Source organism: Ictidomys tridecemlineatus, chromosome 1, assembly GCF_052094955.1.
Source record: "Ictidomys tridecemlineatus isolate mIctTri1 chromosome 1, mIctTri1.hap1, whole genome shotgun sequence".
NCBI lineage: Eukaryota > Metazoa > Chordata > Mammalia > Rodentia > Sciuridae > Ictidomys > Ictidomys tridecemlineatus.
In genome coordinates, this window is record NC_135477.1 from 166,521,327 (window position 1) to 166,534,230 (window position 12,904).

The 12,904-nt window shown below is 46.0% G+C and overlaps 1 protein-coding gene across 3 annotated transcripts in view; it reads left to right on the top strand.

Annotated features, from left to right (window-relative positions):
• Larp1 (La ribonucleoprotein 1, translational regulator) overlaps nucleotides 1-12,904 on the top strand; it is an 85,444-nt gene that overhangs the window by 50,593 nt on the left and 21,947 nt on the right. For all 3 annotated transcript variants that reach the window (XM_021726490.3, XM_078051454.1, XM_078051448.1), the window contains exons 2-4: nucleotides 11,047-11,108; nucleotides 11,383-11,448; nucleotides 12,499-12,673. In XM_021726490.3, the coding sequence (XP_021582165.1) occupies nucleotides 12,550-12,673 (124 nt within the window). In that variant the 5' untranslated portion in view covers nucleotides 11,047-11,108; nucleotides 11,383-11,448; nucleotides 12,499-12,549. The remainder of the gene's footprint in view (nucleotides 1-11,046; nucleotides 11,109-11,382; nucleotides 11,449-12,498; nucleotides 12,674-12,904) is intronic.

Below are 12,904 nucleotides of genomic sequence, written 5' to 3' on the forward strand. Positions count from 1 at the left end.
TCAGCCCTGGTCACCATAAGGTAATTTCTCTGGTGGTTTATACTGTTTTATTTTTCCCTGTGCCTTGAAGAAGGACCTATAGAACCCCCTGCTTTTTCACCTCCTTTTCCCCTCTGCTGCCTGTCCTTTGACCTGCAGGGTCTCTAGTTTTCTCCATCCATGTTTCCCAGTCTGCTGGAAGAGGTAAAATTCCCCTGGGGCTTTGGTGCTGGCCTGAGCCCAAGGTCTTCAGGTCAAAGGTGGCCTTGGAGTATTGCCTTTGAAATAAACAGTGCTTTGACCTTGATTGTGCTCCCCCTTCTTCCCTGTGCTAAGTTGCACTGTCCTTACCTGGCAGGTACTTATGGGACTGAGAGAAGAGGATTCTGTCATGAGTGTCCTCAGTGCTCTGTGTGACTTGCAGGCTTGAGCTTGGAAGTCCTTTAGAGACATAAAGAACCTAGTGTTTGTCACCTTCAGTTCTAAGAGGGGTCTGGGATAGCCTGGGATTTCAGATCTTCGGGATCACATACCTCTCACTGTGTGTCCTTTGATGACAAATAGCTTTGCTTCTTTGAGTCAGGGACTCAAAGGGACAGTAGTTTCTCCACGGTGAGGATTAAAAAAAAAAAAAAACAATGCACAAAAGGCTTGTAGCCGGAGGCCTGACTTCCTGAGGTAAATGTTTAGTAAATGGAAGCCATTATTTTAAGGGACCCAAATGTCAGGGCATTGGGTGAACAGACAGCAAGGTTTAGGGTAGGAGAAGGCAGAGGCTGTTTGGATGAAAAGAGGAAGCAGATGGAAAGCTCCCTTCAGAAACTTCATTTCTCCTGGCACTGCCCCAGTTTGGAACTTGTAAAACTGAACCCAGGCCCAGCCCAGACTGAGCCACGTGACCTCAAATCTGACAAGACATTCTCTTGACCTGACCATTCTTGGTTTCTGGTGCTGGAGAGGGGACTATGGGTAAACAGGGATGAGCTTCTGAAACACCCTGGCTGCTGAGTGTGTGTAATCAAACCGCTGTAGCCTCCTGTCAGCCTCCTGTCTGCAGGTGCAAGCCCTTGGACTTGGTGACAGGGTCCTTCCTGGCTCTCACTCACTGGCAGTTCAGTTCTCACACATTATTTGGCATCAGCCTTGTACAGAAGAAGCTTGTTAAAACTCAATGCCCCAGGTTGGCCCACCTCCCCACATTGATTTCTGGAGTTTGGGAAGAGGCAGGAGTCTGTATTTTAGCCAACCCTGCGCCTCCCTGCCAGGTGCTAGCCAGTGCTCCAGTGTCCACAGACGTGAGGTGAGGGTTTTCCACACGGGTTTCTGCTTGGAAACTCCACCTGAGTGGGAGGCAAGTGAGGAGGGGACTCAGAGCCCATTTCTCTCAGAAAAGCTCTTGTCATTTTATTCTTTTTTTTCTTTGGTACCAGGGATTGAACCTAGGAGTACGTAATCACTGAGCCATATTCTCAGTTCTTTTTTAATTTTTTGAGACGGGGGTCTTACTAAGTTGCTTAAGGCCTATTTAAGTTGCTGAGGCTGGCTTTGAATTTGTGATCCTCCCACCTCAGCCTTCTGAGCCTTCTGAGCCGCTGGGATTACAGGCATGCACAGCAACACTTTGCTTTATTTTTCTTTTCAAAAAATTCTTAAATATTTAATATAAGAATGTAAACGTACTAGCGCATTTTTATTTTATTCTGTTTTGCAGTGCTGAGTGGGGATTGAACACATGGCCTCATGAGTACTAGGCAAGCATTCTACTGCTGGGCTACACCCCTAGCCCAAGAATGTAAATGTAAATAAAAAGAAATATTAAAACTAGAACCCAAGTACCTACTATTGGCTTAAGAAGTGCAGCCTTGATTTAAAAATGTCAAATGTTGCAGTTCTGGATAATAACCCTTCAGAAGTAACAGTTGAAACTTGTTGGATTGAATCCAAATCACTGATAAATATGTCCAAAGAAAACCTACCTTAGAATTATCTGGCAGATTCCTGACCCCACTATTCTTGAGCAGAAATCAGGAGGGTGAGATCACAGGATTCTACATTTTGATGAGCTCCTCAGCTGATAATTCTGCATTCAAAATATTGGGGTTGAAGCCCTTTGTAGCCAGTTTTAGGGGACACTTGTCCTCCTGGTAAGCTGGCTGCATTTAAGGGGATCTCTGGTGTAAGGACTATAAAGACACTCCAGATGACAGAATTCCACCCACCCTTACCACAGGCCTCTGAATTGAGAGACTAAAGACACTCAGGGAAATTTGCACCAAGCTTTACATATAAAGCTTTTTATATAAGATAGCTAGTACTGCAGTACTTGAGCCAGACCTGGCATCCCAGCCCAGAGGTCTGGTCACTCCCTTACTTTGACCTTGGAACATGGAGCAATGGTCCTTCTTTCTATGATAGCCAGATTTAGCAAATAAAAACAGGACACCAGTTAAAATTAAATTTCAAAGAACAATGATTTTGAAGTATAACTGTGTCCCAACTATTACATAGGACATGGTCTTAAGAAATTACTCACTGTTTATCTGAAATTCAGATTTAACTGGATGTTCTGAATTTCATTTGCTAAGTCTGGCAACTCTGTTCCTTCCCCCATTTCCCTTTTTAGGTCCCAGGGAGATTCTGAAATTGCCCCAAAGAAATAAAAAAAGATGACTGTGGGTTTTTTATTTTTTTATTTTTGTATATGTGTTCTAAATTTATTTTTAAATTATCTCATTTAATCTGTCAACTCTGTGAACTATTGTGGATCCTTTTCATAGTTTTGGAAAATGGGTGATTAGATCTAATGTCTAGAATTCTCTGTGTGTTGTCGTTTTTTTTTTTTTTTTTGGTACATGGGATTGAACTTGGGTACTTTACCACTGAGACATATCCTCAGCCCTTTTTATTTATTATTATTTTGAGATAGGGTTTTGCTAAGTTGCTGAAAAGGGCTTAGGGTGTAGCTTGGTGCCACAGCAACCCTGGGTTCTATTTCTAGTGTGTGTTGGGAGTTTTTCTTGAGAGTAGAGGGATACTGAATAGTGTGAGGAACAGTTCTGTGCCACTTTCAAATCCCTGAGCCCCCACCCCCCACCTCGCCCCATAAGTGACTGTGGTTGTGCATAGAGCTTTAGTTGGGGGAGAGTGGGGAAAGCTGTCATTGACTTCCCAACTCCCAACCTGCCAGAGTTGGAGGCAGCAATTTGATGATCCATCCCAGGTCTACAACAATTCACTGGTAACTTTGGATGCTGCCAGGTCACTCTTGGATCTCAGTTTTCCTGTGTATATATGATGAAATTTCTCAAGTCCTTTTCTGCCCTAGTGGGGTCTGGGATTAGCTTCTCTGCTTCAGTAGTGGGGTTCATCCAAAATAATTTCTTGAGGATTTGGATGCCTCTTTCAGCAGAGAATACCCTAAGATTTAGGAAATAAAAGTGAGCTTGCTGTCTTGTTTTATCTACTGCACACCCTCTCCATTTCTGTTTTCCTACAGCTGACTTTTGGTGCTTGACTTGAGGTGTGCTGATTCCAATTCCAAGGAGAACTGAACCTAGGTCCAGAGACATGCTGAGAAAACCAGATTGTACTCCTGTGCTGTTAAGTTGTAATGCAAAGGAATAATTGACCTCTCTCTTTCTCTCCCTGGAAGATAATGCTATGGAAATTGAGAAGCAACCATACTTACGTAAATTTCTTCATTAAGTAAATATTTACTGTGGGCTTACCACACACAGACTGCAATCCTTGACTTGGGACCAGTGAACAAGTAGAAATGACTCCTGCCCTCATGGAATTCCAGTAGTTTTCTACATAGGGCACACTAAAAACTAGGAAGGTTAGGGATGGGTGGTCAGTTCCATCTCTGCTGCTACTAGTTTGACCTTGGTTGAGCAAGCCATTGAACACTGAATCTTGGTCTCCTCATCTGTTAACTGGAGATCATTGTCATACTTTCTCTAGTGGTTGTGAAACAAACGATCTGTCCATGTTTAGAACTTTGGCACTGGACAAGGATGTGGGACCTGAGGATGATTGTGGTCTAGGTGGTTGAGATGTATACAGGTGTAGCCATTTGACGAGATGATGGGTACTCTGAGATACCACACTAAAGGCTGAATTAGAAATTGATCCAGGGTTGTTGCTGGTTGGGCAGCACCTGACACTGGGCAGCTGGGAAGGACTCCTGAGGAGTATTTACACTGAGATCTGTGACTAGGAGGAATCCACCATCCTGCTTCAAAATGTGCTGTGTCCTTATATAAGAGCCTTTCTTACTAGTAAAGGAAACTGTACATAGAAAGCAGCTTATATCAGTTTTTGGCACCTAATCAGTCCAAGGTAAAAAGTAGTTATTAATTTTAACTAGAACCCAATGTGCTCCTTAGAAAAGGCTGGTTAAGGATCTTGGAGGCCAGGGTTTTAATGGCTGCTGATATATTCAGCTGTGATGATTATTAATCAACTTTTGCGCAGTATTTCAGGGACTGCCATAGCCATGGGGTGGCTGTAGAGTTGTAGAGCCCATGTCTGGGCAGGGAGAGTATAAGCGTGGAGCAGCACCTGGGTCACCACAGGCTAAAGATAGTCCTCTGGGCCTGGGCCAGGCTGGCTAGCATGTGACCCTCTGCCCCTCCTCTGTGCTCAAGGGGACACAGACTCCCTGGCTTGGTGGCTGGCCTGAAGCTTCCTTTCACCAGGGCCCCAAGATGGTTTGACCTTCTGAAGGTTTCCCTCCCTTCCTCTCTGCCCACTCCTCTTCCAGACTCCAGAATGCCTTTCTGCTCTTTCTTGTGTTCCAGCTGCAGGTCTGGGGAAATCTGGGTGGGAGGGCTGGGCAGAGAGAGGCAATGGCAGCCGGAGGAAATTGGTGAACTAGCTGAGGAGGGTTAACCCAGCATTCTTTGAACTCTGTTTAAAAAAAGAAGAAGAAGAAGAAGTGGTCCTGTCAAGAAGGTGCTGGGGTCTGTAAGGGTGGGAAGAAAAGCTCTCCAAGTTCCCCTGTGACTCGACCTCATCCCCAGGCTGAGTGACAGCTGAAGGTAGTCAGGCTTTTCATAGACTATGCCCAGACTGGCTTGAGAGGGAGGGACAGGCACAGGTGGGTGACTCTGCGCCTGGTTTCACTGCCTTCCACAGTCAAGGTCCCAGTCTGCAGCTCAGACAGTGTTGGCTCTATCTAGGGAGGCTGAGGGTGGGGTGAGTCCTTGTCAGCTGCATCCCCCACCCCAGCAGCTTCTGGTCTAGGGTGTGGCTGAGGAGCCTCTCTGGGGCACAGTCTTCAGTAGAAGAACTAGGAGGTGGACCTGTAGGGAACATTGCTTTCCTTGTAGGGCTGCCGCAGTGTTAGAGTTAGCAATTCTGGTGGGGTACACTTGATGGCAGTTTGCCTTGATCCTCTGTCTGGAGGTGGGGGATGCTTGTCAGGTCATTGGTATTTGATCCTGGGAGTTTCACCCAACTCTGACCTTAGGTAACCTTGCCATTGAGAGCCTGCCCTGTTTATTGCCCAAAGTGAGGTGGTTACATGGACCCTTCCCCATCTTCTCTTTCACCTCCTCCTGGTGGTTAAGAACACAGGTTTTTGACTCAGAACTATGTAGCTTCAAATCCTGTTGTTCTGCTTGGTGACTGTGATCTTGACAAATAACCTTTGTACCTTGTACCTTGATTTCCCTGCTTGTAAAATGGGACCAATGAAAGGTACTAATTCAGTGTTATTTTAAGGATTAAGAATTACAAAGTGTAGAGCAGCATGGAGCACTCTGCATGCCATCTGATGCCATCTGCACTTTTTTTTCCTAAATATTTATTTTTTTTAGTTTTAGGTGGACACACTATCTTTATTTTACATTTATGTGGTGCTGAGGGTCAAACCCAGTGCCTCGTGCATGCTAGGCGAGTACTCTACCACTGAGCCACGATCCCAGCCATGCCACCTGCACTTGTTTGATACTGTCTTCATTGTGCTGCTGGCAACTCTTTCCTTGATACGAAATCTGACACCTTGCCTTTTTTCTCCTCACACCTGTAGAACCAGTATTCCCTTTAATTTTGTTGAGGAATGTGTGGCTCCCTTAGTGCAGGAGGGTCCCCACTGTTACCCAGCTGACCAATGCTCGAGTCTGGACAGGGACTTGGCACTGATTCCAGGCAGACAGTTGTCTGAGAATCAAGTCTAAGATGAGGTCTGGGTTCCTCTGGGACCCTTCAGTGTCTAGACATTTGTTTCTCTGTCCCTGGGAGGACTGTGTTGCCAGGCTCTGAGCTGAGGCACTGGGGTCGCTGTCCACAGGGAGTGCATAGTCTGGCAAGGCAGATAAGTAGCCAGGCAGTTAGCAGTGGGTAGTGAGAGCACACAACAGAGACACTTGACTGCACGTGGGATCTGGAGGATCTCCCTGAAGAGGTTGACTAATAGCCCAGTGGAGGGCAGCAGACTAGTGGTGAATGTCATGCAGCTCTAAGCCCAGCAGTCAGGGTGAACTGGGCCTCTTCAGCTGCCAGTCTCCAGGAGATGATGCTAGCTCCCAAGCCAGCATTCAGGCTTCCCCGTTCTCTGGTGGTACTTAGACCTGAAACCTGGTAGTTCTCTCTGTCTGCTCATTCCAGGTTCCGCAGACTTTCCTAACCAGCCCAGTCTTGTCTCACCTTTGACTACACCGGTCCTTGATTTCAATTCTAGCTTCTCCCTTCCTTTAACCAGTTCTCTGCATGACCTGATGAATTTGAATTACCATGTGCCTTTTCCCCTAAAAACCTTTGCTAGTGTCCCATCACTCGAACTGGAGTACTTTAAGGCCCCTTTGGGTAGCTTTTTGTATTAAAAGGTCAGCAGCTTTAGGATCTCTCTAGAACAAGATAATGTAGAAAATACTTGTTAAACTTTGTATCTGGGTTTAGACCTTTTGGTAGGCTGGAGAGACTGCTGGAGGCCCTCTCTGCCTCTCCCTACCTGATGTCTTGAAGAATGACTAAATTTTCCCATTACTGTAAAACTCTAGGCCTTTTCAGTGTCGGTCTTTCCTTTCCAACAAAGCAGAGTTTGATATCCTGCCTGTGGAATCAGGGAAGATCTGTGGTAAATTCCCTCATTTTTCTTTCTCCATTTAAGACGCAAAATTCTGAAAGTTTTTCTCTTCTGGAAAAACTTGCCCTGGAGCCCTGTCTGCAGCTGTCTCCTGTCTACAGGGCAGTGCAAGGGTGCACATGCCCTGCCCCCGCCCCCCCAACCCTCCATGGATCATTGCCTGGAAGAAGAGCCAAGCTTGGTGGGGATCATTTGTGATCTGGTCTGGGTGAACTGCGCCAGTTGATTCCCAGGAGTTCTTTCGATGCCCTCCGATTCATAAATGATAAAAAATTGGTGACACTGCTCTTTTTCTCTTGGTAAGGATAATGATTGCATGGAAATATTAAGCTGCTTTTGTGAATTTGAATTGTAATTCTCAGCAGTTGTTGAGTGTTTACTGTGTGCTAGGCACTCTCACTGTCTTCTAAAAGTGTTCCAGTGGTCCTGTACAGTAACTGCCTTTGGTTTATACAAAGGAGGCCTAAGTTCACAGGGCTCTTCAAAAGGCAGAGTAGGCAGGGATTTCAACCCAAGTCTAGTAATTTAAGTCTCTTGTGCTCGACAGCGGGACTATCTGGTTTTCCTAGGAAATGTTTGAATGAAGGGGTGTTCCACACTTGAAAGCTGAGGCTCATCCCCAGGAGTTAGACCACTCTACCCATCTGGGCACCTGCCATGCTTTCCTTCCATCCCCATATTAGCTCCTCTGTCCTGCCATTCCTCAGCCACCTTATTTCTGTCCTTTGTTTCCTTTCTTTATTAATCAGCATTAGTGGATTAGCTTCTGCTCCTCACCACTCAGAATCATCTGTTTTTAAGTAAAGATGGTGAGTTTGCCATGCATATACAGCTTCAGGAAACTGCCTCTAGTGCCCCTACCTCTACTAAATTCAGATTGCTTCTTGCACATGGACATTTTGGTGTGCTTCACTTTTAACAAATGCATGTATGTGTTACGGAAGCCTTTGACCCTAGAGTTAGAGCCAGTACTGGCTCCTGGCTGATGATGGTCCTGTGGGACAGAAAGTGCTTTTCTTCCTATTCCAGATACCCTTTAGCCTCTGATATGCCTTAGTTAAGGAGGAAGACCCTCCTAGGGCCTCTGTCTGCCATCTTCCCCCCTGGAATCCTGGGCCCCAGATCTATGGACAGGTAAGCCAGCTGGGCCCTGCCTGGGCCTGCCTTTCCACACTTGCCCCTCCCTCTCTGAGGACTGCTTCCTTGCCATCGCCAGGAAGCACTCTAACACCAGGGAGTTTTTTGACCCATTCCTGACACAGTGAGCTACTGGAATTCCCAGTGAGCTGGTAGGAGTATTGGCCAAGGAGTGGAGACTTGGAGCTCCCATCCCTGGGAAGCCTCTTCCCCTTTTGCAGCCTCAGTTTTCTGTCTACAAATAGAGAAGATCAGAACTATGGTCCTTTTTGCTGCTCTGACATTCTTTCACCGTTTTCTTGGGCAAATGAATAGTGGTGTTCCTTGAGATGGGCTTGGGTCAATGGTGGCAGACACAGGTTTTAGAATGTAGAAGTGGAAGGAAAGGACTTGTGTCCTGACTATATGGGATGGCGCTGTTCATGGGGATTGGTGTCTGCACAAAAGAATGGGTTTTGTTGGAAACCATTTCAGATACCAAGCCCTACTAGACCTGTGTATTCTCTTTGTGGGGGTGAATATGCACACAAGCTGGCACACGCAGTGGGTGGCTGAGAGAGGACCCAGAAAGGGATATATGATTTAAGTCAGAAAACCTAGCCTCCTGTAGTGCTGACAGCAGCTCATCTGAGTCTTCTTGGGTTTTCGTGAGGCCCCACATGATTTTAACAGAATTTTATGCAAGGCCTGAGAGGGTTTTCTCTCGATAGTGGATTTTGCTGCTGCTTTGGTGGCTTTGTTCTCCTTGTCAGGCAGTCTGAAGCTCTAGCTGGAAGCTAAGCAAGAGCAGGGCAGCATGGATCCTAGGGACAGGGCTTGGGTATAGAGCTTTTTCAACTCCACATAGGACTCAGGTAGGAGTATGCCTGCATATACCCAGACCAGCTTCATTCCACTCATTAGTTTAGGATTGCTGGTGGAGGAGAGAATCAGCAGGGCCTTCTTATGGCAGGGGGTCCCTTACATTGACTGGAGACTAAACTTTCAGTGCTTTACCATGTTCCATTGTGATCTTGATAAACAAAATGTTGGGCAGGGTGGTCACAATATGTGTCTCTTTTTAGTTTTGAAAGTCTTTTAATAAGAAGAAACAAAAAAGACTATTGACCTGAAAAACTGCCCCACCTTTTCAGGGAAAGTGTTCAGAACACTTTGCCCCTGAACCCGATTCCCTTTCCAAACTTCCTATTACAGGCCCTTTGGCTTGCTTGCATGAGTGCAGTATTGTTGAGGACTGGGAGAAATGACCAGCATGGCATGGATATACACTATCCTGGCCCTGAGGCAAAGCAGGTGAAGATCTTTAGCCTAATTAGATCTACAACTACCCGTTCGTTCCCTGTCTGGGTCAACTTAGGAGTTATAGGTCTCGGGGTTTAGAGCTGCCTGATGGGCCTGAGGCCTCCATCTCCTTGGGACTAAGATACCGTGTTTCTCTACTGCCAGTGCTGGGGGTGAGGGATGCTATGGGTTGGGCCTCACTGCATCAGATATCAGAAGGCATGTGGTATGGGGTACAATGAGGGGGCAGTGACTGGCGGAAGCCAGGAATGCTTGGGCTGCACAATCAGTCGGGCAAGGACACTCTCTACTCATTAAGAGAACATGGGTCTGATCAAGGAGTAGAACATTCCTTTTGAAGCCAGATGAGTAGATTTCTCTGGTCAGGGACTAGGGGCAGCTCTTGCCCTGGTATGGCTGGCCAGCAGTGCAGACAAAGTGAGGGGAGAAGTGGGTGAGTAGAACCCCAGGATGAATCTTTTCCTGTGGTCTCTGGAGCAGGAAGAGGCAGAAACCTTTGGTCTTCAGACATGCTGAGAAAATAAGTGTGGTTGTATAAGGTACTTTTAGAACCATTTCCTTTTCAAAAAAAGGGGGGGAAAGGACATGTTTCTTTAAAAAAAAAAAAGAGTTCATATCTACTTTTGTACAAGAATTAAAATCACTGTAAATACACTACTTCATTCGTGATAACACTCATGTATCCTCCCTGAGTTTTTACTTTGAGTGTGCAAATGCACATTTTAATTTGTTTAACAAAAAAGAAATGATTCTCATTTATTGTGCTCGTCTTGTCATACATATAGAGATATTCTCTTTTTAATGACAGGTGTAAAAATGGATGATCTTAAATTTATTTGGACAGTTACTATCAGATTTATAGAGTGCTTCTAATTTTTTGAAGTTATAAGTAACGCTTTGTTGGTCTTTCTGAACAGTTTTTTTCTGATTTGCCTCATCAGGATAAAATTTTACTGGTGGAAGTATCAAGTCAAATGGGAGCCCACTTTTTCTTTGGAAACTTGAGAGTCTCGCTGTTTATAAGATGTTGAGGACAAATATGGTCCCTGGACTTGATTGCCTTTTTTATCTTGCCTTCCCAATGATCACTAGCTCTGGTCTGTTCACACAATTACTTCTAGAATGTTAGGGCCAGAGAGATCTTTCAGATTCTGACTCTGAATCTGCTGTGATTTGGGAGCCCTGAATTAAAGTGCTAGTTTGGGCATGGATTTCCCTCAGGCCCAGGCCCCATTTTTATAGTAGGGTGTTGACTTGAGCCCTGAAAGGGCTCTCCCACCTCAGAGTCTGGGTTTCTGGGTTTTGACAGCCAACTCTTTGCATGATCTCTCTTTCTATGATTTCTTCAGGGAAGGGCTAGTACAAATGTTACTGGTGCTTGATCTCATCGATCTCATCTCTCCTCTGTCCACTCTGACTTCTTCCTCTGGGAATCTGAAGGTTGCCTGGTTGAGTAAGGATGGTGGTGAGGGCGAGGAGTTGGCAGTGGCCCTTCACAGGCTTTGCATAACCATTTTCTCTCTGCCTTGTTCCCACAGAACATTCTGCTCCAGCCAAGGTGGTGAGGGCAGCTGCTCCTAAACAGCGAAAAGGCAGCAAGGTAGGAAATGGCATGGGTAGGCCCTGGGGAGTCACTTGTGGCACTGCAGTGCAGTGCATTCTTTACCCTTGTAAAGAGTGCTTCTGGACTGCCAGGTACTGCTGGCTGCTCTACAGATAGCAGGGGAATGCTTTCTGGGCCCCAGGATGGATGGTCCTAATGAATAGACTGATTTGGCTCTTGATCTCTCCTCTCAGTAGAGCTGGACCTTGAGTGAGGGGCTGAATGGCAGAGGCAGGGTCACCCTAGGGCCCTCATAGAATGTTCCTTACAGGTTGGTGATTTTGGAGATGCAATCAACTGGCCCACACCTGGAGAGATAGCCCACAAGAGTGTGCAGGTGAGACCGGGAAGGGATGGGCAGATTTGAACTCTGTTTGGCTTCACAAACTTTCAAAACCTTGGGTTTTACCTTTCTTAATTTTTAAAAAAAGGGGGTAGTTGGGGACTGGGGTTGTGGCTCAGTGGTAAAGCACTTGCCTAGCATGTGTGGAGTACAATACAACATAAAAATAAATAAAGGTATTGTGTCCATCTACAACTAAAAGGGGAGTGGGTAGTTGGTTGGGCATGGTGGTAAGCACCTGTAGTCCCAGCTACTTAAGAGGCTGAGGCAGGAAGAGGATCATTTTAGTCCAGGAATTTGAGGCAAGCCTGGGCAACATAAAAATAAATAAATAGTCGTTACTATAATATGGGCGACATTAAAATAGCTAGGCATTCTCATTATTTGAGCCAGTGCCTTCTATTATGGACTGCCAGATACTGTCTGATCATCCTCTCTAAGTCTTCAGCTCTTGGTGGCTTGTGGGAATTGGCTATCAAATATGTTGCTGTATTCCAAAGCCTGTCTTCTATCACTGCACTTGCATTTCCTATAAGCAACACAGGAGAGGATATATTAGGCCAGGTACTGACCTCCAACTTGGGGAAGCTTATGTAGCTCTTCTAGTCAGTTGTCTTCTTCTTAGCACTTGTAACCTAAATCCCTTGTTCACTGGCTGTGACCACTTTGAGTGGGTGAAGTCCTTATTCTGGAGCTGATGTAGGTAGGCCAGGGGCCAGCATCTATTCCACCACACAGACTACCAGAACCACATGGTAGTCCCTATTGCAGGGAATAAACATTAGGCTCCTGGGCATTGTCTTTGACATTAGACACAGGTAAGCCTGAGAGACAAGTTGTCTTTCCCACCTCCTGGCCTGTGTGAATTTGCTTTCAGTAAAGGCATCTCAAGTGTGGAAGTAGGGTCTTAGATTGTATCTAGTTTACCTGCCATCACATGCTGTTGCTCCTCTGCCTACCTTTCTAGTGACAGGAAGCTCTTCCACTCATCCCAAAGGCTCTCCTACACACGCTCACTTCCTATTGCCTTACTTTCTGCTGTAGCCACAGTCTCACAAGCCTCAGCCTGCCCGTAAGCTGCCACCCAAGAAGGACATGAAAGAACAGGAGAAAGGAGAGGGGAGTGATAGTAAGGAGAGCCCGAAAACCAAATCAGATGAATCCGGGGAAGAGAAGAATGGGGACGAAGACTGCCAGCGAGGCGGGCAGAAGAAGAAAGGTGAGTTGAGCAGGACTTGAGAGGAGATGGCCACACAGAAATGAAATGGGGACTGCTGAGTGCTGTGGCACGTTCCTATAATCCCAGCAACTTGGGAGGCTAGGTGAGAGGATCACAAGTTTGAAGCCAGCCTCGGCCATTTATTGAGGCCCTAAGCATTTTAGTGAGACCCTGTCTCAAAGTAAAAATAAAAGACTGGGGATGGTAACTGTGTTGAATCCCCACTACCAG